Source organism: Xyrauchen texanus, chromosome 32 (assembly GCF_025860055.1).
Source record: "Xyrauchen texanus isolate HMW12.3.18 chromosome 32, RBS_HiC_50CHRs, whole genome shotgun sequence".
Taxonomy (NCBI): Eukaryota; Metazoa; Chordata; class Actinopteri; order Cypriniformes; family Catostomidae; genus Xyrauchen; species Xyrauchen texanus.
In genome coordinates this window covers 7,375,125-7,398,779 of record NC_068307.1, presented here as the reverse complement: position 1 = coordinate 7,398,779, position 23,655 = coordinate 7,375,125, and the positions used below count along the sequence as shown (strand labels likewise).

Here is a 23,655-nt window from a genome sequence, read left to right as displayed (position 1 = left end):
TTGCTGATCATCACAATGTGTGTTTTTCATCCATCTTAGTTGACAAAATGAAACGCTTCATCAACGAACATTTTCTTTAGTAATAACATTGAAAAAATGAACACTGGTGTAGCAAGACACTGAAAACACGTCAGACCAACAGTGTGTTTATTTCCCATTTGAGAAAATACTGTTTCAGACATTTTTGTTTGGTTCTATTAGCTTTTTCCACAGGCTTTAAAAACACAATTCTCTTTTACTGTGCATACATTTTCAAAGAGACTACTTAATGTTTTATTCTATAATGTTCTCTCACTGTAGACCACTAAGGAACAACTGCATTAAAGCAGTAATGCTTTTTGAACAGTATAACAGAGCTGTTCATTTAAACCTTCTCAATTACTATTAAATAACTTTTCCATAACCACTCATAATAAATTAAAATGACATGTACAAAGTTTGTCATCACTTCATTTACATTTCAGATTTTAAAACACATCTGTGCATATTTTCTACATACATGCATTTATACTGTATGTACACTGTATTTTCCACCCACAATTACAAGCGCATTGACACAAACTCTAAGAAATCCTTTCATTAAAATAAACTTGGACACGTTAATTTTAAGTAGTGCCAATGAAATTAATTACATTAAATGGCATCTCATAGTAAGTAAAACAACTATGGAAAGAGTCAACATCAGAGGCTTACAACATGAGGTTGAACCTGATAAAGACGAAAAGCACACATGGTCACGTTTGAATTATTAACCACCAGAACTAAGGGCAATAGAACTGCAGGTACTTGCACACATGCATTTCACAAACCAAAATCCTCAGCCCAGAAATTGATCCATTAAGTAAACAGTTACGAAATGCATTCTAGCAACACATACCTGAGCTGTACTGCCGAAAGCCCTGCTGCATTGGCAACTGTAACCTCACATTCAATACAAATCTTTTATGAAATATTCAATTGTTACAAGTGGAACTATGTTTTCAAACATAGAGAAATAAGTGCAAATGTAAGAACTGAATTTAAAACATTCTTAGATAAACGGGATAAATTTGAATCATAACATTTAAAGGGATAGTTCACCACAAAAACTACAATTTTGTCATTTACTCATCCTCATATTCTTCCAAACCTGTTTGGAATCTGTCATTATAAGTGTTTTTGGTACTCAAAAAATTGTAATCCAATGCAAATTACTTCTCTAAAATTGTAATCAGATCGATATACCGATCGGAAAAGTTATCACATTACTAATTACTAAAAGTAGGGATGCACCAATGTGGCTGCTGATATTTATCGGACAATTACTGACAAGATTTAAACCATTGGCATATCAGTTAAAAACGGCAATATGAAAAAAGATGGTTTATTTATAATTGATTAGTAACATACTTTGTAAAACTGTTAATTCAAATGCACAATCTAAAAATAAGAATAGCTACAATATAAAGAAGGGTTGGCACTCCTAAAAACAGGTCATATTTAATTATTATTCTGTCTCGGTCTCGCGTTAATGCTGAAAAAAACGTCATAAACGTACGTGACAGTTGTGAAAACGGCACTTAACCTATAGACTACATGATGAGGGAAACCATTCAAAATGGTTTGAAACCAGCAAACTCTGATTTCCGTGACATTGGAATGATTTCCATTAATGCTGCATGATTGATTAAATTAAGACTGAAATCCCAATATGTCCTTGAGCGATTACTAAACCTTAAAAGACTGCATTCTGCATTCAGCGCTTCAGTCAGCACTGTGTGAGCAAGCGGCACCCTCTAGCGGTCTAGATAACATAATCCATTATCCATTATACTACACCTCCTATAACACTTCCTTTGGTTTAAACTTTATTTTTCCATGATGTGGTTGACATTTCCGTGGAATTACCCAACATATGCATAGTACAAATGTTTTATGTGCTATCATATTCAGTCCATACATGTCAAATGTGAGTTCTGTTGTTTTAAACTGCAAAAACAGAAGTGCAAAAATGTTTTAGAAGTACAAAATAACCTTTTTTCATATCAATCATCATGTTATCAAATGTAGTTATTTTTTATATCTTCTATTTATCTTTCAGTGACTCTCTTAAAAGTTTTTTTCAATGGAAATTATTTATTGTTAGAACAGTGAAAAAGCTTTTGTACCTCTTTGTACATTTTTAATGCAGAATTCCAAAGTAATTGGCAAAATATCGGTATTGGCCTATGGTTTTTTTGTTAAATTTGGTATCATACAAAAACTTTCATATCAGTGCATCCCTAACTTTAAGTTACTTTCTAAAACAATTTTCACAGAAGTTTTAGTTTTTCCGCTCAAATTCAAAATGATGTCTATATTTCATTTTCATTGTCCCTTCAGCTCCCACAGACACATGAACATAAGTACAAATGAACATAATTCATGTTTTAAATGTATACTACATAAATAATATTATTTTAGAAATGTGTAACCTACGTAATGTACTGAAATGTTATTAACTTAATTGAAAGTAAGTAACTGTAATCTGATTACAATAATTTAAATGGTAATGCATTATAATACCTTTTTTGACAACGTAATACACATTTTTCAGATTACACACAACATTGGTCACTATTCATTTTCAGTGTATGTAAAAAATATGGTTGAACTAACCCTTTAATAAAAAAGGCTATGATTTAAATATGACAATCCTGAAGGATTTTATATGCCTCTTTGTGCTTAGAGGAGGGGAAGGATACAGGACAGAAGAGACAAATTAAATTGAATGTTGTACCTTCATTGATCTCCTACAGTCAGTTTTAGACATCTATTTGCCATCCAAGTGCTTTATATAAAATTTGAGGGGTTAAAGGTTGAGTTTTCCTGTACGTGGCTCAGGTGCGTCATTGCTCGGTCATATGCCATGTGCACTGACTTTCGCACATTCGGTTTCTTGCCCTCCATTAGACGAAGTCGATCAACTGTGTCGTCAATGCCCATGTGATGGAGCTTGTCCATTGGCAGCCACTGCCTGTGTGTACATTAAACAATGAAATGAGCAGGATAAATAAGTTGCAGATCTTGAATATATCTTAAGAGTTGTATATTTTGCCTTACCAGGTTCTCTTTGTATCGAAAAACAGCACAAGAAAGAGCTTCTCCTTGGTCTCCTCCTGTCTGTGTCTGCCCAATTTCAAAACTTCTTTAGGAGGTACTGGGATGGGAATGCCATTGTGAAGAATTCCTTCCCGGGGCATTTTGGGATTGACAATCTGTTGAAAACCATAATTTGCATGAATATGCATAGAATAAATCACATCTACAACTGGCCCATTAAGACAGCTACATTTAAAATCCTACTGTACTACCTCTGTAGACAGCACCTGACATGATGCCTGTTCCAAAAGGTAGATACCTTTCAAGATACCTCGTTTAGGCCAAATTATTAGGAGCTGTTCATATCCAACACGTTTTTGCGTCCATCGCTTTTCTATGTAAACATAAGCTAGACAAACATCATCAACTGTAATGCTGTCTCTTTTCTTCAGTGCTTTATTTTTTGTTTGGTTTGAATGACCCCAAAGCAGCATCCTTTGCAGATAAGGCAATCCCACAATATGAGATGCACATGAGTCAAGAAATATTGATTATAAATGTATATTTCAAACAATACAAAAATAATTCAAATCAGATTACAATTGACTATTTTAGCCCATATTAGTGTGTACCATGGCATTGTGTTTTGTGCTGCCTTCATGTGCTATCAGAATTATTCTACTTCCCACTTCGAATGGGTAATTACGAGTACGTCACGTTCAGGTGCTTTGTTGTCGGAAAGAACAGTAAATATGGATATTTTTGGAGGAACTTTTATTTAGACTGGGTAATACATATCACTCAGTTAGCTTACTGACATTAAAGGAATTTTGGTCAAATACAAGCTATTTTCACTGTGTAAAATTGACAAAATGCATCAAATGGTTGCCAATATACATACATTTATATGACCGAAACTGCAAGTGTTAACAATTGATACCCAACTCGGGTATCAAAATTATCTCAGAGTTTCCTAGTCGCAATTACGACTTGAGAGGACGTTCATGTGCAACTTCCAAGTGGGAAATTCATATTTACGATAATTCACATAGCACGTGAAGGCAGCATTAATTCTCATTGGAGTATTAAGTCGTTAGCTTAGCAACATGCTGACGTTTAACTCGGTTGGAATCAATCGAGTGCAACAGTCTGGTTCAGGAAGCAATAATCCTATACATTTTTTCCATAGGCAAAATACATTTGAAACGATAACCGTTAAAGACAGAGCAAACATGAACACCAAGGTTGTTAATAGATAGTATATGCTTCTGAAAAGGCCAACATTCAGCCTTGTACCTTTGTCTTTTTGTCCAATTTTCACCTACTTTATTGCTTCAAACTAAAGTTTGTAGTGGTGTGATTCACCTGGGTGGTAGTTGGTTTGGGTCATGGCTTAGGACTCTTATGAAGGATTTGATGAAATGTGTATGGAAGAAATGAATGGGGAAAATCCTTCTGGAACTTGAGCCCTTAAAAGAGATGGCCTATGTAGGCAGCATACAGCAAGGCAGCTCACTAGGGTTTGGAACAGATCTTATGTCTATTTCAAGTATGTTTGCAAGACTATGTGTTCCTTACCATTGCAGGGTATGAGGGATAGCCACGACATTTTGCCCAAACCAAGGTAAGAGGCTCCATCTCTTCATCATTTTGAGAAGTGTGTCTGCCTACAAACATAAAGACACAAACTAGTGACCTGACACAACAAATAATGATAACTAGGGATGGGCGATATGACGATATATATCATGGCGACAATATAAAGTGTCAACCGATAGAGATTTTGCTATATTGTGTATATCGCGATATGTAAATGTCCATGTGCACAGCGTAAGCTTATTTATCAGTGGGCAGGCCTTCACGTGAGACTGAGAGAATTGAAGAAACATGGACAGGGTTTATCCAGCATTGAAAATTTTTCTGCAGGTGCCCAAGCAAATTCAATGACCTTCACTGCATGTTTGGCACATTAAAAGTGCTAAATATTCCTGACACGCAAATGTTTCACGTGAATGTGGCGTGCACTGTCTCTGGAGCTCCAAAGTGCACACAAATCCAGCAGGCTTTCCAATATTTATGCTCCACTGACAGGAGAGCTCAGAGTGGGATCACTCATGCTACTCGATCATTTTTGACACAGGAAAAATCCAAATAGAGAACGAAATCTCCACAAAACAGGACAACTCCCAAACAGGTCAAGTAAATGAAGAGGAGCTTGTCATTAAAACAGGTGAAAATCTGTGGTCCGCACGACAATAATCACTCGTAATACAAGCAATCTGTTTTGCCACCTCAAAATAAAGCACGCAAAAGTATGTTATGAAAGCCAAAAGATGATCTCCGCATTAATTCTATTAATGTCATTTATTTATCTATTTACGTCAATAAGTTTTAATTTTCATTGTTTTTTTGCATTACTTTGAAAAAATCTTAAGTTTCTTGAGTAAAGTTTATAATAATAATGGTCAACAACATTTTAAACAGAAATCTGGCAGACAGTTATACAGGTGAAACTCTAAAAATTAGAATATCGTGCAAAAGTTCATTAATTTCAGTAATTCAACTTAAAAGGTGAAACTAATATATTATATAGACTCATTACAAGCAAAGTAAGATATTTCAAGCCTTTAGTTGATATAATTTTGATGATTATGGCTTACAGCTTATGAAAACCCCAAATTCAGAATCTCAGAAAATTAGAATATTGTGAAAAGGTTCAGTATTGTAGGCTCAAAGTGTCACACTCTAATCAGCTAATTAATCCAAAACACCTGCAAAGGGTTCCTGAGCCTTTAAATGGTCTCTCAGTCTGGTTCAGTTGAATTCACAATCATGGGGAAGACTGCTGACCTGACAGTTGTGCAGAAAACCATCATTGACACCCTCCACAAGGAGGGAAAGCCTCAAAAGGTAATTGCAAAAGAAGTTGGATGTTCTCAAAGTGCTGTATCAAAGCACATTAATAGAAAGTTAAGTGGAAGGGAAAAGTGTGGAAGAAAAAGGTGCACAAGCAGCAGGGATGACCGTAGCCTGGAGAGGATTGTCAGGAAAAGGCCATTCAAATGTGTGGGGAGCTTCACTAGGAGTGGACTGAGGCTTCAAATGTCGTATTCCTCTTGTCAAGCAGCTCCTGAACAACAAACAACGTCAGAAGCGTCTTACCTGGGCTAAAGAAAAAAGAACTGGTCTGTTGCTCAGTGGTCCAAAGTCCTCTTTTCTGATGAGAGCAAATTTTGCATCTCATTTGGAAACCAAGGTCCCAGAGTCTGGAGGAAGAATGGAGAGGCACACAATCCAAGATGCTTGAAGTCCAGTGTGAAGTTTCCACAGTCTGTGTTGGTTTGGGGAGCCATGTCATCGGATGGTGTTGGTCCACTGTGCTTTATTAAGTCCAGAGTCAACGCAGCCGTCTACCGGACATTTTAGAGCACTTCATGCTTCCTTCAGCAGACAAGCTTTATGGAGATGCTGACTTCATTTTCCAGCAGGACTTGGCACCTGCCCACACTGCCAAAAGTACCAAAACCTGGTTCAATGACCATGGTATTACTGTGCTTGATTGGCCAGCAAACTCACCTGACCTGAACCCCATAGAGAATCTATGGGGCATTGCCAAGAGAAAGATGAGAGACATGAGACCAAACAATGCAGCAGAGCTGAAGGCCGCTATTGAAGCATCTTGGTCTTCCATAACACCTCAGCAGTGCCACAGGCTGATAGCATCCATGCCACGCCGCATTGAGGCAGTAATTAATGCAAAAGGGGCCCAAACCAAGTACTGAGTACATATGCATGATTATACTTTTCAGAGGGCCGACATTTCTGTATTTTTATTGATTTCATGTAATATTCTAATTTTCTGAGATTCTGAATTTGGGGTTTTCATAAGCTGTAAGCCATAATCATAAAAATAATATCAAATAAAGGCTTGAAATATCTTACTTTGCTTGTAATGAGTCTATATAATATATTAGTTTCACCTTTTAAGTTGAATTTCTGAAATTAATGAACTTTTGCACGATATTCTAATTTTTCGAGTTTCACCTGTATTTAGCATTATGGTATAATAAGGCGTGTGGCAAGTTGTGCGTGGGTTGCAGAGAATAGCATGAGCCTCCACATGCTGCGAGTCTCCGCGGTGTCATGCACAACGAGCCACGTGATAAGATGCATAGATTGACTCTCAGAAGCAGAGGCAACTGAGACTTGTCCTCCACCACACAGATTGGAGGTGAGTAACTGGAATTGGACATTCCAAATTGGGAGAAAAGAGAATAAAAACAAATGTAATTGAAAAAAGTATTGAATTCACTGACTGGAGTTCCAAAATTAGGCATAACAATATGGTTATTTTATATATAAACCTATTTTATTTATTATCCAGAAACCTTTACTATATTGTGATATACATCGTTATCGTTTTGGTCATATCACCCAACCATACAGCAGCCTTGATTGATTTTTAACCCACTTGTATTAGTAACTCTGTTTGCCTCCTCAGGAACAGGAACCTTGCTGAGCGCTGGCTTACCACGACTGCGTTTTGGAGGTGAGGAACTGCGGAAAACGTTAGAAAAACACACTTAAACACTCTCAAATGGTGATTACAAAGCTCTACTGTATAATCCAGCTAGGTTTCGATCCAATCACAAGAAGGCAGTGCTAAATATAGGTGTAAACGGGGTCCAAAACATTTCGTGATCAAATCACTTAAACCACATTCAGAAGTGGTTAAAAACGCATGTGGTATGTAAAAGCAAATCAGTTCAAAGTGTGAGTTTAAAACAACGTTTTTAAACTTTGAGTTTAGTACGGCTTTAAAGAAATTGTCTGAAACATAGGAAAAGCCCATACGTAAACATCCACAAGACTTTCCACAAGACACATTTACGGTTTACTTGAGATCAACATGCAGTGACAAGATCAGGCGAGGCATCGAAAGTTTAGGAGCTTGATTAAAATAACAATGAGAATTCCACTTGAAAAATCCCATTTGCAGTGAGAATTCAATTCAAATTGGCTACATTTAGGAGCAACAATGTGCAGTAAACTTCAGGGATTTCCAATAAGGACCAATAATATGATTTTATATGAGATTACATTCAAGAGGAACAGTTCTTGCCAATGAAATAATTATTACGAGTTTAACTAGATAAATTGATATTATAAAAATAAAAATATATAAATATAAATATATTTATTTGATCATTTATTTTCGTATAATATAAATAACAATTTAAATATTAAAAAGTAAAAAACATTGCCCTTTTAATGTTGCTCGCTATGACTAGCTTTGTAGAACTTCCTATAGAAATTCACTGAAGATTGTCACGAACAGCACGGTTTTTTCTCATAAACAATTAATAACATTCTTTCGTGGGCTGGAATGAAGAGTAACATTTTAAAGCAGATTCATATTCAAAGCAGTTGTCACAGGAGACGCAATTGAGACAAGTTAAAACCAGGTGTAAACAGGGCCCTTGTGACCGCATCCATTACCTCTGAGTAGGGAAGGAGGGAGTGCAGCTTTCTGTGTCTGATGAGTTGCCGCTGTGCCTCTTGAGTCCATTTGTTAAGCCTAAATAAGAAGCATTATGCTTTAGCATACTAAACACATCGTGCCAGACAGCACTTAAACCACTAGTCAATAAATTACAGTAATCGACTTAGTATGATATTTTTGTACCATTCTCTTCAGGTGGTGCGTGTGACTTTTCGCCTTCGCTGTCCGAGCACACACTCGGTCCTCTGGATCTCAGCTGGTGGGGGGACGTAGACGATAACTTTGGGGCAGGAGGTGCTGACAGAAATTTCGCTGGTGGGGTTGGATAATTTTTGGCTGTGCTGACGCCATTCTGCAATAAGACTGGCTTTTCCTTTGTCAGTCTGGCTCCGTTTTTAGCTTTCTTGAAGAGAACAGATGTCCGACGACCCACGCCCATTTTGGGAGAATCAGAGGGGCTCTCTGTGGAGGAAACTGTGTTCACATCCTTCTCCGAAAGGCTGGGGGACACTGTGTCATCATCCTTAGTGTGGAAGTCCTCTTCTTCTAAAATCTGGTTTCGTTCTTCATTTAGGACCCTCTGTTTTCCTTTTCCTCTTTGTTTGCTGCTGCCAGGTTTATTCGCCTGCCCTGGTGTGGTGGTCCATCCCGTCTCAAGGCAGAACATGGGCGCTTTTGTTGGAGCATCTCCAGGTAAAGGTGAAGAGGCTGGACAAGTGGGTTCTTGAGTTTTTTGTGATGTTGATTTCTTAGTGTCTTCAGCAAACAAAATAAACTAATAATTATCTTAAACTTATATATGGTTATAGTGTATACAGTGGCCCCCAAAATTATTTGGACCCTCTTAATGCATTAAAGGAATATTCACTTTAATACAAAGTTAAGCTCAATCGACAGCATTTGTGGCATAATGTTGATTACCTCAAAAAATGAGTTTGCCTCTTCCCCCATTTTCTTTGCCAGTGAGGCACTTACAATGGAAGTGAATGGGCCAATTTGTGGAGGGTTTAAAGGCAGAAATGTGAAGCTTATAATTATATAAAATCACTTAAATTAATTATTTTAAAACTTGTTAATTATTTGAGCTGTATAGTTGTTTAAATCGTCATTTTATGGTAGATTTAGAGATTTAGGTTATAAGAAGAAGAAGCCTTTATTTTGGTTACATATTATACATATATTTTTGCATATATACAGTGACATTTATTCGTTTTTTCAAATATACCAGGGTCAGAGTGCAGGGTCAGCCATGATACGGCGCCCTGGAGCAGATATTCCCGTTGCTCGATTGTTGTTTGAGTCCTGTTACTTACCACTCTCTCCCTCTGCCCTAGTATATCCTGAATTGTGTTCTGTGTATCGGTTGCCAGTCTTAACAATGTGTATACCTTCTAGTCTGTTGCCTCGCCTCTCTTGACGCTTCTCCTGAGGTACACTCAGCAATACTTCACTGCACTGGATCTGCTCCGCACATGACCACCATGCACACAAGCCTATGAACATAATACTCTGCAGAGGATTCCTTGAATATCTACGTTACACTTCCACTACTCACACAAGCCTATGAACACACCATACATCTCCAGTTGCAGTCGGTGCCAGGTTCCCCTCTCGAAGCTTTACCTGCCTAGCTGTGTTTGTTAAATAAACTGATCATTGTTATCCACACTTGGATCTTTTGTCTCATCCTTCCTGACACTTTTATGTGTGGCTTAATTGTCCAGATACTTTTTGGGTCACTGTATATTATTAACTTTGTTATTCGTACACATTACCTGGATTGGAGGTTATGTAATCCATCTTGTCCTCACTTTTCTCCTCCTTACTCTTGTCCTTTTTACTTTTTCTGTTCAGCAGTCGTGAGCTGCGGCCCTGGTGGCTGATCTTGTGACGGAGACTGTTAATTTCTCTGCGCAGCAGGCACATGCGTTTTGTGCGACCTCCACTGGTTCGCATGGTCGCCACCAGATCAAGTTTGTCCAGCAAGATTTTCAGCTGGTCCTCTGGAGACATGTGCACACGATTTTCAGGGTCCAAGAGCAAGTCAACTGTAAACAGGAAAGAAAGACACACGATGATGTAACTCAAACAACAGCAAAAGATATGATCTCGTCAATAAAAGATACTTAAAAAAAATAGGCACGGGACAATATACTGAATTTGGAAATATTGCGAACCAAATAAATGGCAAACCATATATCGAGTCAAAATTCGGTAATTCAAAACTTGCAACATTGTTTTTGTCCATGTAATATCTTTCTTTGGCTTTTTTCCCCTTTACATTATTTACAGGGTTCACACAAGGTCTTTGAAGTGCTTGAATTTAGCTTTTAGAAATGTAAGCAATGGATTCCCTGGAAAATCGCTTTTTTTAATACAAAAGTGCATGAAATTAAAACTGAACATTTCTTCCATGTAATGTGTGTCCATCAAATATGAGATCCACACACTCCACTTTCATTGAATAATGTGTCTTTTAATATCCTTTCTGTTCTTTCCACTCAGCTGTTGATCAAAAAGTAAAAAGAAACATTCATTCTAATCACACATAGCGTGGATACGGTAAAGAAACTGTGCGGCGACTCTCTCGTTAATGCGCTGAATCGAAACACTAGATGAACTGACGCCATTCTTAAAGAGACAGTACCATTTTATTGCTTATTATACATATGAATGTAAACTAAATGTGAGAACTTGTAAATTTTTCACAGTGACAGCTCATATTATTTTAAATGCAATTTCATAAAATAATAGTAATTGATAAAACGTACAATTTTTTATTTTAAAAAGCTATAATGCGATTATAATAATGACAAACAAATTCTAAAAATAAAATATTTATATATATACTGTACTTGCAAAAAATATATGCCTGAGCTAGGCTATGGACAGAAACAAGTTCAGGTGTCTCATGCTTGTTATAGATGAGTTTTGATTGCAACCCGTTGTATTTTTCAGGACATGTTCTGTTCAATAATATTGCGTGTCCTGCACCAGACTGAATGTAGCCAACTATTTCTGAAACCATCTTTGCAACAATCTTTTCTTACAGAAAAAGTAATACAAGAAACTCTTCATTATTTTTAACTTTGAGCATTTATATAACGTTTTAGAGAACTTTATTCTAATGAGAAACTATTATGTGCAATTTGCTAAATATTTGCTCATAGCAATTGCCTCTGGCAATGGTTAGGGCAAGTTTGGATATACTGACAGAAACAAGGTCTCAGCTCACCTTCATCCCACCAAGAGACTGTGGATTTGCGTACGCTAGGCTTGTCTGGTAGGTGCATGCCTGTGCTGGGATCAAGGCCTAAGCTGAGAGCCTGATGCTGGGCGTGTCTCAGGACAGCTCCTCCCACCTCCTGCAGCTGCATGGCAGCCTTGTGGAACATGGTGTCATTGGAGTTATACCTCAGACAGTTGGATATCATTAGGTTGAAATCATATTCAAGGTCAGCCACGGAGGAGTATTTATGGGCCTCTAGCTTGTTATGCATTGTAGAGAAGTCCATCGGCTCAGAAACAAACTCCAGATAATCTGGAACCTGGTGAAACATTAAAATGGACATATGGAAAAGATATACAATCTTTTTCCCTCCATAATGTTCATTTTTAGGTATTTTGAGAACCAATTTGAGGTAGGCCTGAATTCACATCAGCAAAGAACGTTCTTCTGAATCTTCTGTTATTTCCTCACCTCCTTCAGATTGACGGGTGTGTTGAAAATATGATCAGTGTCTTTTTCCTGCAGCTGTTCCAGAGTGGAGCGCAGAAACATCAGTGCAGGGGTGAGCTGCAGCTCCAGCGCAGCCTGGTGAAGTTTCATCTTACAAGACAGGAGAGGCAAATTAAATCAATGCTTTGATTCGAGAATTACCTCAGGCCTGTTCTGTTAATAAATGGTGGATTTCAGAGAACAGGGCTTTGAGAACAAAACTAAAGTGCCTTATAGACATGAATGGTCCTGTCACCTGTTCTCTTTTAAGTCTCTCCCTCTTTCGTATGAGTTCGATAAGAAGTCGAGCTTTTTCCAGGTCCTGACGAAGCTTCTGCCAGTACTTCAGCTCTTCCCTGACAGCTTGCAACTTTGCATCTGGTTCTTTCTAAATGTTATTAATAATAATAATAATAAAAAATTGAATACAATGCACATACAAGCAATTTCTGTACTTTCAACACACTCTTAGTTGTTACTAGGACCAGATTTTTTCCACATTTTCTGTGTTGATTTTAAGGGATTTTTTTTCTTCATGTTTTAAATGAAGCTGAGAGTACATTCTGAAAGCATTATCAACATTAGCCAAAGTAGTATAGTGTTCTGCCGCCATAATATGAGGAATGCAAGTTTTATCTTTCTGTTCACTGTCAATTAAGCCAATTTTTCTTGCTTAATGTATTGAAACACACTGACCTGCTCAGACTTTTGAGCTTGTAGATGCGAATGCAGCCGGCGGATGAGTGGCACTCCGTTTCGAGAGTGACGTTTTAGCAGCCAGTAATTGTGAAGCCTCTGCATAAATTGATTCTTCCTCTCAACAGACACCCCTGTGCAAATCTTGTTGAGCCTATTCAAAACATATGATAAAAGTCAAACTGTTTAAATCAACATGAAATGGCATTCATAACCCATTTTACTTCTGTAATGTGATCGAGATTTCTGAATGGGAAATGCTTCTTTTTTATTATAAATTAAATCTTTAATTTGCTTTTAATGCTGTAAGCTTTATTACATTAATGTTAACCTAAAACAATGCCTAAACAGCTGTTTGGCTATTACTTTATTATATATTATTTTCTCTACCTGTGCTGCCCATTTCTTTCCACATGGCCTTGATGACGTAAGTCAAAAATGTAATTTAAGAGGCGTTGAAAGATATAGAGCTGTTCAGCTTGTAGTCCAAAAACCCGGAGGAGAATTCGCCATGGGTTCCCTCTGGATTTTCCTAAGGGTTTTTAGAATGGGGGATTTGAACTTAAGTGTAAAATAGGTACAATTACACCTTCATACCACTCAAACATGAATTTTGAAGCCGTATTGAATTACATACTTTAAAAACATAAACAAAAAAACAAGGCGGCTTTTCAAAATTCACATTTGAGGTATGACGGTGTAATTTATGTTGTAAAACAAAACATGCAGATATCATCAAGTATTGTTTACCACAGACCTTATTTTACAAATAAGGTAAAAAAAAAAAAACATTATAAAAATCCAGAGGAAACCCATGGCAAACTAGACTTCCAGGTTCACCTACAAATTCACATCACAGCTGAACAGCTCTATTACATTTTGATGAGAGATTACAAAGACAAAAAGTAATAAATTATTTGGGTAATGTGCACAATAATAATGTGGAACATCTATTCTTGAACGTTTTGGACCAATACAGTTGTCCAAGCTGATAAAAATGTAATAAATCTGGTTAAAACATTTTTTTATATTTTGTCCATGTTGGTTTCAAAGATTAAAATAAATTAATTAACTAATTACTTTAAAAAATGTCAAGTGGTGAAACCATCAAGTAGTTAAAAATATTAACATACTTTCCTTGCACCTTTCAAAACATGTGACTGTATTCAACTAAATTATTAATAAAAAAAAAAAACTCAAGTTCATTTTTGAGTCCTACAGTTTTTTTAGGGTTAATCCATTTGACCTGTAAAGAAATGTGCCTTTTCATTAAAAAAAAAAATCAAAATACTTCACACACAGTCATGAGGGTCTAAAGGGGTCTTCTCTGTTTTTTTGCTTTATTTGGCACATGACAACAGAATGGCCACCTGCTTGTTAACTTTGATTTGGTGGACAAATTTGGCCATTTCAAACATCTTTTGCCAACTTTCAGCTTTTAATAAGACTTTTTTTTTTTTTTTTTTACTGTGTCCAGACGGTTATACCACTTTGACATTTTTGACATTAAGCCCAAGAAAAAAAAATCAAAATAACTTTGAACTCAGAAATTTAAAAAGAGGTGTATTCAAGTAATTGTGTTTATAATAACATAATAGATCAAGACAAAAAATGAGCGTCACGTTATTGATCCAAATAAGGTCAATTTTGATTTCATTAGAATTCAGTCATTTTCACACAGAAAATAAAATTTTCTATATACTGTATGTTGCAAGAATACCGTGATTTGCATACTGTGATAGCACACTTACATCACACAGACTTCTATTTAATGTGTGTGTTAACATCTGGAAGATGTATTTTATACGTTGTTTGCTCATCTGCAATACGTCTATAAGACTGATGTCAATAAGCAAGTCTCGGATGTCAATAAGACGTTCAGCAGATGTCTTTGAGATGTTCATGATTTAGAATGTTTGTACATCTGAACTTTTTAAGATGTTTAACTAATATTAAAAGATCTAAAACAGACATCTAGGAGATGTACATGGGCTATCTGGGTATATGGGTCAAATCAAAGTACCAGACATAACAGCCAAGACCAAACGTAAACATTACCTAAAGGACGGTATCTGTGGCACCAGAAGCAGGGGGACTCCTGTCTTCCGTGAGGTCCCTGCCGAATTCTTCTTCTGTTGTGTGGCTGATCCTTTTTTCCGCCCATGCTGGTTCTGCTGCAGCGGAGGGCCTAATGTGTATGACCTTTGACCTCTGTTACCTCTGCCCCCAACCAACCCATTATCCTCATCTCCCTCAGTACCTGTGCCAGGTGGAGAGTGGTTCTCGCAGAAAGCAGTCTTCTTCACGGTAAAAGTGGTGCCATTTGTACCAGTCTCTCGCACAGGGTCGATTTTCATATAGAGGCCTGCTCTCTGGGCGCAGGTAACATGAAACGCCCTGTAGCAGTTTGCTTTATGGCACTGAATAGACGCCCCCCTGCTTTTCTGCTTACACAGGTAACAGGTAAGTTTCCATCTCGCAGGAGGAATGTTTTTCACTCCCTCCACAGGTTCTAGGAACACAGTATTGGCGAAGCACACTTCAGGGATCCATATGGCACAGATGACATGGGCCCAGTTTCCATCGCTGGTTTGTTTGAACGCACCTCCTCGATTCGGGCAAAGGACACAATCCACAGGGCGTGATGGGGACTGCAGGCAGTGCCTGCACAGCCACTGGCCCTCCGGGATGTAGGGCACCCCGTAACATTCCTGATGCACAGCGAGGTTGCAGATGTCGCAAAATAGGATGACGTTGCTGTTGAGACACTCATCGTCAAGGCAAACGCAACAGTAGGCATCCTCGTCAATGGTGCTCTGGGACAGCGCCTGACTGCGGGACTCTAAAATGGACTCTCGCTCCAGTCTGTCAATCAGTAGCTCAAATGTGTCAGGGGGGACAGAGGCATGGCCATCAGACACACGCTTCTGATTGACCATCTCTAACCAAGCCATGTCCTCCTCGTCCATGTCATACTCAGCCTCATTGTCCAACTCCTCATTTGATTTCTCTATGTAGCGGTAATAAGCCACAGGAAGAGGAGGTGCATCTGAGGCTGTGAAAGTCTCCACATTGCGAAACGTAGGCTTAGGCAGAGGGCTTTGTACATGGGTGTGGTGTGTCGAATAGACCTGGCTCTGGGAGCTACACTGAGAACCAGACCTCTGATTTTTAGTACCGTGTTTAACATCTTTTCTCTTGCTTTTAGAAGTAGTCTGTTTGTTTCCCTGCCTTGCTCGACTCAGGATCTGCTCGCTGTTCTCTTTGTTGCTGTTGCATTCAGTCAGATCCTGAGCCAACATCTCATTCTCGGTTAAGACAGAGAGCTGGTCGGAGATGTTAATCCGGTGGAGTCTTCCTTCCAGCTCGACCTCCACCATTTTCTGCGCCTGTGCATATGTAAGTGTGTCTCTAGTTGCAGAGAAGTTTAATCTGCATGGAGAAGGTGGACAGAGTAAAGCGTCCGTATCGGCATGGCTGGATGGACCAACTTGGTCCTTACTCCTAGCTTGGATTATTCCTCTTCCAAAGCCTCCAGCCCTTGATTGGCCAACTCGTTTCTTTAACTTCCTCATTGAAAGTCTCCTCTATTTAAACATTAAGATGTTAATATTATTACAGATATATATATATATATATATATACATACATATACATATACATATACACACACAGTACTTTACAATTGTTTTAGGCACATTGTTTAAAAAAAAAAAAATAATTCTTCATGGTTATTTTATAACATCTGCCTTAATGCATATATATATATATATATATATATATATATATATATATATATATATATCACACTGGTGGCCAAAGGTTTGGAATAATGTACAGATTTTGCTGTTTCGGAAAGAAATTGGTTCTTTAACTCACCAAATTGGCATTCAACTGATCACAAAGTACAGTCAGGACATTACTGATGTAAAAAACAGCACCATCGCTATTTGAAAAAAGTCATTTTTGATCAAATCTATACAGGCCCATTTCCAGCAGCCATCACTCCAACACCTTATCCTTGAGTAATCATGATATATTGCTAATTTGGTACTAGAAAATCACTTTGGTACTAGAAAATCACATTATATTAAACAAAGTTGATAGCTATTTGGTTCATTAAATGAAGCTTAACATTGTCTTTGTGTTTGTGTTGCCACAGTATTCAATAGACTGGCATGTTTTAAGGTCAATATTAGGTCAAAAAAGAAACGGCTTTCTCTGGACACTAGTCAGTCAATCATTGTTTTTAGGAATGAAGGCTATACAATAGGGCTGCACAATTAATCGAAAAACGAATCACGTTTACGTTTATGGCTGCCACGATTGTGTAATCGTGAAAACTGACTATTACAGGATTAAATTCAAGTCTGCTCCTGTTGGGTTAAATATTTCTATTTACAACATGTTTTTGCAGTGGTTGAGTATTCTAACCAATCACTAACATGTCCGGTGAGCAATGAAATGGCAATGGCCAATCAGAGTCGCTTAGATTAGTCCTCCGTCCTATCTGTAATGACAACTGATCCTTATGCGCAAGTTTTAAAGGGGTCATGACATGTTTTTTTTTATTGTATTATTATGTTCCCTTAGGTGCAATTATAGTATTAATATATTTTTTTTAAGAAAAACTTTTAAAATCTAGTGATTTATGACCTTTTCCCACCCTGTTTCTCATCCTCTGATTCAAACAGTCTGTTTTGGGGGCGTTTTCCATTTAAGACTTCAGTGTTAACGCCCACTGTTATGATTGGCTAACGTCAGTGCCGATGTATCAATTATTGACGCCCCAGCCAGAACAATATGCAAGTAAACTAAGTAAAAACACTGTGATTATTCATAATGAATGAAATTGCGCTTTAAAAAGTAGTTTAAAGTTTAAAATAGATTACTTACAGTTTGCGTCGTCGTTGTTCCCAGAATAGTCGGCACGGACTTATCTTTGAGCAACAGTTTTCTGGCAAAGCCAGCATCATATTGAGATTTGTTCTCAAAACAGTCATCCTTAAAATGTACAGAACAAACGCTTAAGTTAACACTGCCGTGACTGGAACGTCCGCAAAAAATAAACTGCATCCATTTTTCCCTGACGTCTGGATCTTTCGGCAGCTTATTCAGAGGTTTTGTTTGACCACAGCCAGGAACAGCACATCTGTGTGGAATCGTAATTTTCCTGTGCACAAGTAGTCTCTGTCAGAGCTCGCTGTCCATCGACTGAACACTTGTGAGGCGCACGGCGATACTGAAATGAGCGTAGTTGTCTTGCGCTTAAATCGTAGTTATCTTGTGCTGGAGGCGGTCATATGCAAACGCTGTTACGTCACTTCTAACCGACACGTCACTTCTAACCATGAATCCAGAACGAGCTGTATTTTGAGCTTGATTAAATAAATGATTCGTTTAGAATGGGGAGGACGTCTTAAAATATTAAACTTGCAGGACGTTTTAATGATACAAAGACCTCTTATATACCAAAAGATCAAGGCAAATTTGGTTTCTCATGTCATGACCCCTTTAAATGTCTGAATGCCCAGATTGCTTCATGTTCTTGCTCTGTTCGCGCAGCACACGAAAATTAATACTGAAGAAACATCACATGACACTTGAAAAGAAGCTGTAGAACAAGAGCGAAAAGCACTTTGTAAATATTTGGGATTCATTGCATATTGCACCGCTCGCTTTGAACGTAGATGTTAAATACACTGCAGATGAGCAACACGACAAAACTAAAACAATCCCGTTCTAATCAAGGCACAGACTCGGTGTAAATAATTTATTTATTATGCTGATTAGACAGCTTTGTTTTTAATGAGAGCATTCGTGAGAGTGCAGAACTTTGTGTGGAGCATCATTGAGCTCGCCTTGAAAAGCAGATCTCAAACAGTGTAAACCTGCAGTGAGTGACAGCAGTCATTGTCATGGGAGAGTTTGTCGCTTTGCTTGATTTCTGTGTACAATTGATTAAAAATGTACACAGTAGGCCAAAGTGAATTTGATTTGTACAAAATAGCAATAAAATAATTCAGCTTAACTGTTCTAAGTGTGTTTTGGAGGTGTAGCCAACATAAAGAATATGGCATGAAAAGCATATTTCAGGAATCGCCATCATGGTTATCACGTCTGCTGTAATAAGACTCATTTTCCAGCAGCTGGTATTGGTAGATTTAACATTTTCACGAATCGCACAAACTCCGATCGCAAATGACTGTTTCTAATTTCCAAAAAGCAACCATTGAGGCCAAAAATTATCAACATTAATAATCACGATTACAATATCAAGAGCAATTATCTACTATTATGATTTTTGCTATAATCATGCAGCCCTACTATATACAATGCTTGAATCTGCCAAAAAAGATTTCATACAAAGGTGTACACTACAGTCTTCAAAGTCAAAGGACAACTGGCTCTAACAAGAACAGAAAGAGATGTGGAAGGCCCAGATGTACACATAAACAAGAGGATAAGTACATCAGAGTATCTAGTTTGAGTAATAGACGCCTCACATGTCCTCAGCTGACAGCTTCATTGAATTCTTCCCGCTCAACACCAGTTTCATGTACAACAGTAAAGAGAAGACTCAGGGGTGCAGCCTTATGGGAAGAATTGCAAAGAAAAAGCCACTTTTGAAACAGAAAAACAAAAAGAAAAGGTTAGAGTGGTCAAAGAAATACAGAATTTGGACAACAGATAATTGGAAAAGAGTGTTATGGATCTTAACCCCATTGAGCTTTTGTGGGATCAGATAGACAGCTAGTGTGTGGGAAGTGCCAGACAAGTGCTACAGGAAGAGTGGGGTGAAATGTCACCTGAGTATCTGGACAAACTGACAGCTAGAATGCCAAGGATCTGCAAAGCTATTATTGCTGCATGTTGAGGAAGTTCTGAATTTCAAATTGCAATTTTTCACGTTATTAATGTCCTGACAACAAATTGTGATCAGTTGAATGCCACTTTGGTGAATAAAAGTACCAATTTCTTTTCATTAGAGCAAAAACTGTACATTAATCCAAACTTTTAGCCGCCAGAGTATATATATATATATATATATATATATATATATGGCAAATAGGTTTTTCCAAACACTCCCCCAGTCTATCAGTGTTTGGACAAACAGATTACCAATGGCCAGAGTTTGGGGTAGGGCAAAGTCAATTAGGGATAGGAGAAAATATTCAATTCTCCGATGCATCGTGATTCTTTCTTCAAAGATTCTGAATCTATTTTCAAAAATTCTGAATCGATTCTGAGTTCAATTTAAATTGTGGCAGCTGCACAATACATTTTTTGCATTTGTTGTTATTATGTCATATATTCAGGTCACTGGTCAATACCCACATCTACAGTTGAAGTCAGAAGTTTACATACACTTAGATTGAAGTCATTAAAATTCATTTTTTTAATCGCTCCACAGATTTCATATTAGCAAACTATAGTTTTGGCAAGTCGTTTAGAACATTTATTTTGTGCATATCACAAAAAGTAATTTTTCCCAACAATTGTTTACAAGACAGACTGTTTCACTTTTAATTGACTATATCACAATTCCAGTAGCTAAATCCGAAGTAAAACAAATATTGACATAAGCTGAAAGGCTGCTCAGCAAGAAAGAAGCCACTGCTCCAAAACTGCCATAAAAAAGCCAGACAGCAGTTTGCAAATGCACATGGGGACAAAGATCTTTATTTTGGAGAAATTTCCTCTGATCTGATGAAACAAAATGGCCATAATGACCATAGTTATGTTTGAAGGAAAAAGGGTGAGGCTTGCAAGTCGAAGAACACCATCCCAACCGTGAAGCATGGGGGTGGCAACATCTTGTTGTGGGGGTGCTTTGCTGCAGGAGGGACTGCTGCACTTCACAAAATAGATGGCATAATGACATAAGGAAAATTATGTGGATATATTCAACCAAAATCTCAAGACATCAGCCATGAAGTTAAAGCTCATCGCAAATGGACAATGACCCAAGTATACCCCCAAAGTTGTGGCGAAGTGGCTTAAGGACAACAAAGTCAAGGTATTGGAGTGGCCATCACAAAGCCCTGACCTCAATCTGATAAAAAAAATGTGTGGGCAGAACTGAAAAAGCATGTGCGAGCATGTAGGCCTACAAACCTGACTCAGTTACACCAGTTCTGTCTGGAGGAATGGGCCAAAATTCCAGCAACTTATAGTGAGAAGCTTGTGGAAGGCTACCAAAAACATCTGACCCAAGTTAAACAATTTAAAGGCAATGCTACCAAATACTAACAAAGTGTATGTAAACTTCTGACCCACTGGGAATGTGATGAAAGAAATAATTTCGAGATTATTTCTTAATTTCTTATGTGGAGATAATCTTGAATAAATAATTCTCTCTTCTATTATTCTGACATTTCACATTCTTAAAATAAAGTAGTGATTCTAACTGACCTAAGACAGTTTAATCTACAATTAAATGTATTTACTAAGTATGTAAACTTCTGACTTCAACTGTACACTACTTGCATGCCTATAGAACAAACTGTGCTACCGGCTGAGAAGTGCATCCTTCATCAAATACAGTACATACTCTTCGATTTTGGACACAGGGACAGAGTTTTGACTTTTCTTTTTTCTTTTAAATCAACACAAATGACACTCATAGTTTTCAATCGATATTAAGATGGGATAAAAGAAAGCATTTTAACTTTACGTTTATTACTTGGATCAATTGCTTCTGGTTGTATTCTCAATTCTCATTTGGATAAAAGTGTCTGCTAAGTTAATACATGCAAATATAGAACAAAATTACACAAACCACATTTAATTTAAGCAAATTTCAAAGTAAAAATAAACCCCCCCACTAAACTGTTAACTGTAGCAGCTACTCAACTGCTTCAAGTTTAATATAAAAAGTAATAAAACATTCTTCATGGTGTACAACAAAATTAACATTTTAAAACGACTTAATAAACGGTTCCTAAAATAAACATAAACAGATTTTTTATTTTTATGAGCAGATAAACGTCCCTCCATTTGAAACCTTGGTAATACCAGTGTTTCCGACTAACCAATAGGAGGCCGCACAGACAACAGATAATTTATGCGAGCCAATCACCGGGCAGACCTTCAACGTTTCCTCGACCCAGTTGACGTAGTTTGGTTGCAGAGCGCTAAATACCAATCCCGAAGCGAGACAGAGTCGTCAGCCATATTAACGGGCTGATGGACGTTCTCAACCTCGATTGTTTTTCCTGATAACAAACTCTGACGGTGCAATACGCCTTATTTACTCTTCGACAACCAAACGGCAAATAATTACACATGCCGATATAGCTATCTTCAAGTCATATGAATGCAATGCCGTATGCTTATCTTGAAATAATACGGCACTTCTATGTAATAAGCGCTGTGTACAGACAGAAAAAGGCGTCCAGCAAATGAGCGCCTTTCAACGCTGGAGCCATATTTAGAGAGAGCAACCGAAGCGCAAGTTGCTGCGACATTACTATGTGCAGAAAGAAATGGAAAATAAATCTGAAAACTTACTCTTTTATCGATTGCTCGAAACGACAAGGTATGCCGGTCATATCCAGGGGCGACAGCGTCCTCTTCTGTAGTGAGACGGGCTTCCTCAACCCTCCATTGAAGAGACTTGTCACAAAAACGTTCCTAAACACTCATCCCGGCTATTTACACAACGCTATCACCTTGACGTGATGCCCGATTGTTGCATATTGGCGTCTGACATTATTGTAGAGTGTATCGTGTGCATTGAACGTTGGTTTGTAATTAAATTGGCAAGAAAAATACGCCCCTTTAGAAAAAAAGCGACTTCTTGGCGTTTGGGTTTGCACTATCCGCGCGCATCAAGCGCATTCGTCTGTGATAGGCGGAAATGGTCATCGTAGTGTCATCGAGTCTTGCAGAAGCCCGTAAAGGCTGTGTGCGAATAGAAAAACAACGCGCTGGACGTCCCTGATCTGTTTGAGCGCATAGAGTCCATGTTCACTTGCTACGAAAAACGCCCGTTTTATAGATTATTGTGGAAAATAACACATTTATTGATGGTTTTATGAAATGGCAACAATAATCTTAACAACAAATTTGTATACAATTGAAAGTATTTTACTAATTTTTACTCCATATGACCATATGTTAATATGAAGCGTTAAAATGCGAGTGAACTGGTTTCCCTACTCTATTCTTGTACCATTAGTTAAATGTTTCTAGGCTATAGGTGTAACAAAATTAAATTGTTATTTTTTTTATTCAACAAACATTAGGTCAGATTCAACAATGCAAATGAACAGAATGATGCACATGTATTCTGATGGCATTTAAATTGACAGTGGTCACAATGCAATTTCATGAATTTTTAATTTAGCCTTTATCAAATATACAGTTGAAGTCAGAAGTTTACATACACCTTATCCAAATACATTTAAACTAAGTATTTCACAATTCCTGACATTTAATTATATAAAACATTCTCTGTCTTAGTTCAGTTAGGATCACTACTTTATTTTAAGAATATGAAATGTCCAAAGAGAGTAAAGAGATTTATTTAAGATTTTCTTTCTTTCATCACATTCCCAGTGGGTCAGACGTTTACATACACTTTGTTTGTATTTGGTAGCATTGCCTTTAAATTGTTTAAATTGGGTCAAACTTTTTGGGTAGCCTTCTCACAATACGTTGCTGGAATTTTGGT

The 23,655-nt window shown here is 37.5% G+C and overlaps 1 protein-coding gene across 1 annotated transcript; it reads right to left on the bottom strand.

The window, feature by feature from the left end:
- Nucleotides 1–126: 126 nt before the first annotated feature.
- brpf3a (bromodomain and PHD finger containing, 3a) lies at nt 127–22,737 on the bottom strand. The gene is made up of 13 exons (XM_052102137.1): nt 22,491–22,737; nt 15,036–16,564; nt 12,978–13,131; nt 12,538–12,669; nt 12,264–12,392; nt 11,799–12,111; nt 10,339–10,611; nt 8,747–9,319; nt 8,560–8,638; nt 7,532–7,617; nt 4,639–4,727; nt 3,082–3,236; nt 127–2,995 (listed from the first exon to the last, which is right to left on the bottom strand). Exons 2-13 carry the CDS (start codon nt 16,550–16,552, stop codon nt 2,812–2,814), a joined length of 3,684 nt encoding a protein of 1,227 aa, XP_051958097.1. The 5' UTR covers nt 16,553–16,564; nt 22,491–22,737; the 3' UTR covers nt 127–2,811.
- Nucleotides 22,738–23,655: the final 918 nt, after the last annotated feature.

Bases quoted from the DNA above. Each gene is read 5' to 3' on its own strand.
- brpf3a (XM_052102137.1), bottom strand. From the start codon at position 16,552: ATGAGGAAGTTAAAGAAACGAGTTGGCCAATCAAGGGCTGGAGGCTTT. The intron at 12,670-12,977 runs GTCAGTGTGTTT...AATAACATTTAG, and splicing joins AAGCTCAAAAGTCTGAGCAG to AAAGAACCAGATGCAAAGTT. The intron at 10,612-11,798 runs GTGAGCTGAGAC...TCCTGTTTACAG, and splicing joins AGTCTCTTGGTGGGATGAAG to TTGACTTGCTCTTGGACCCT.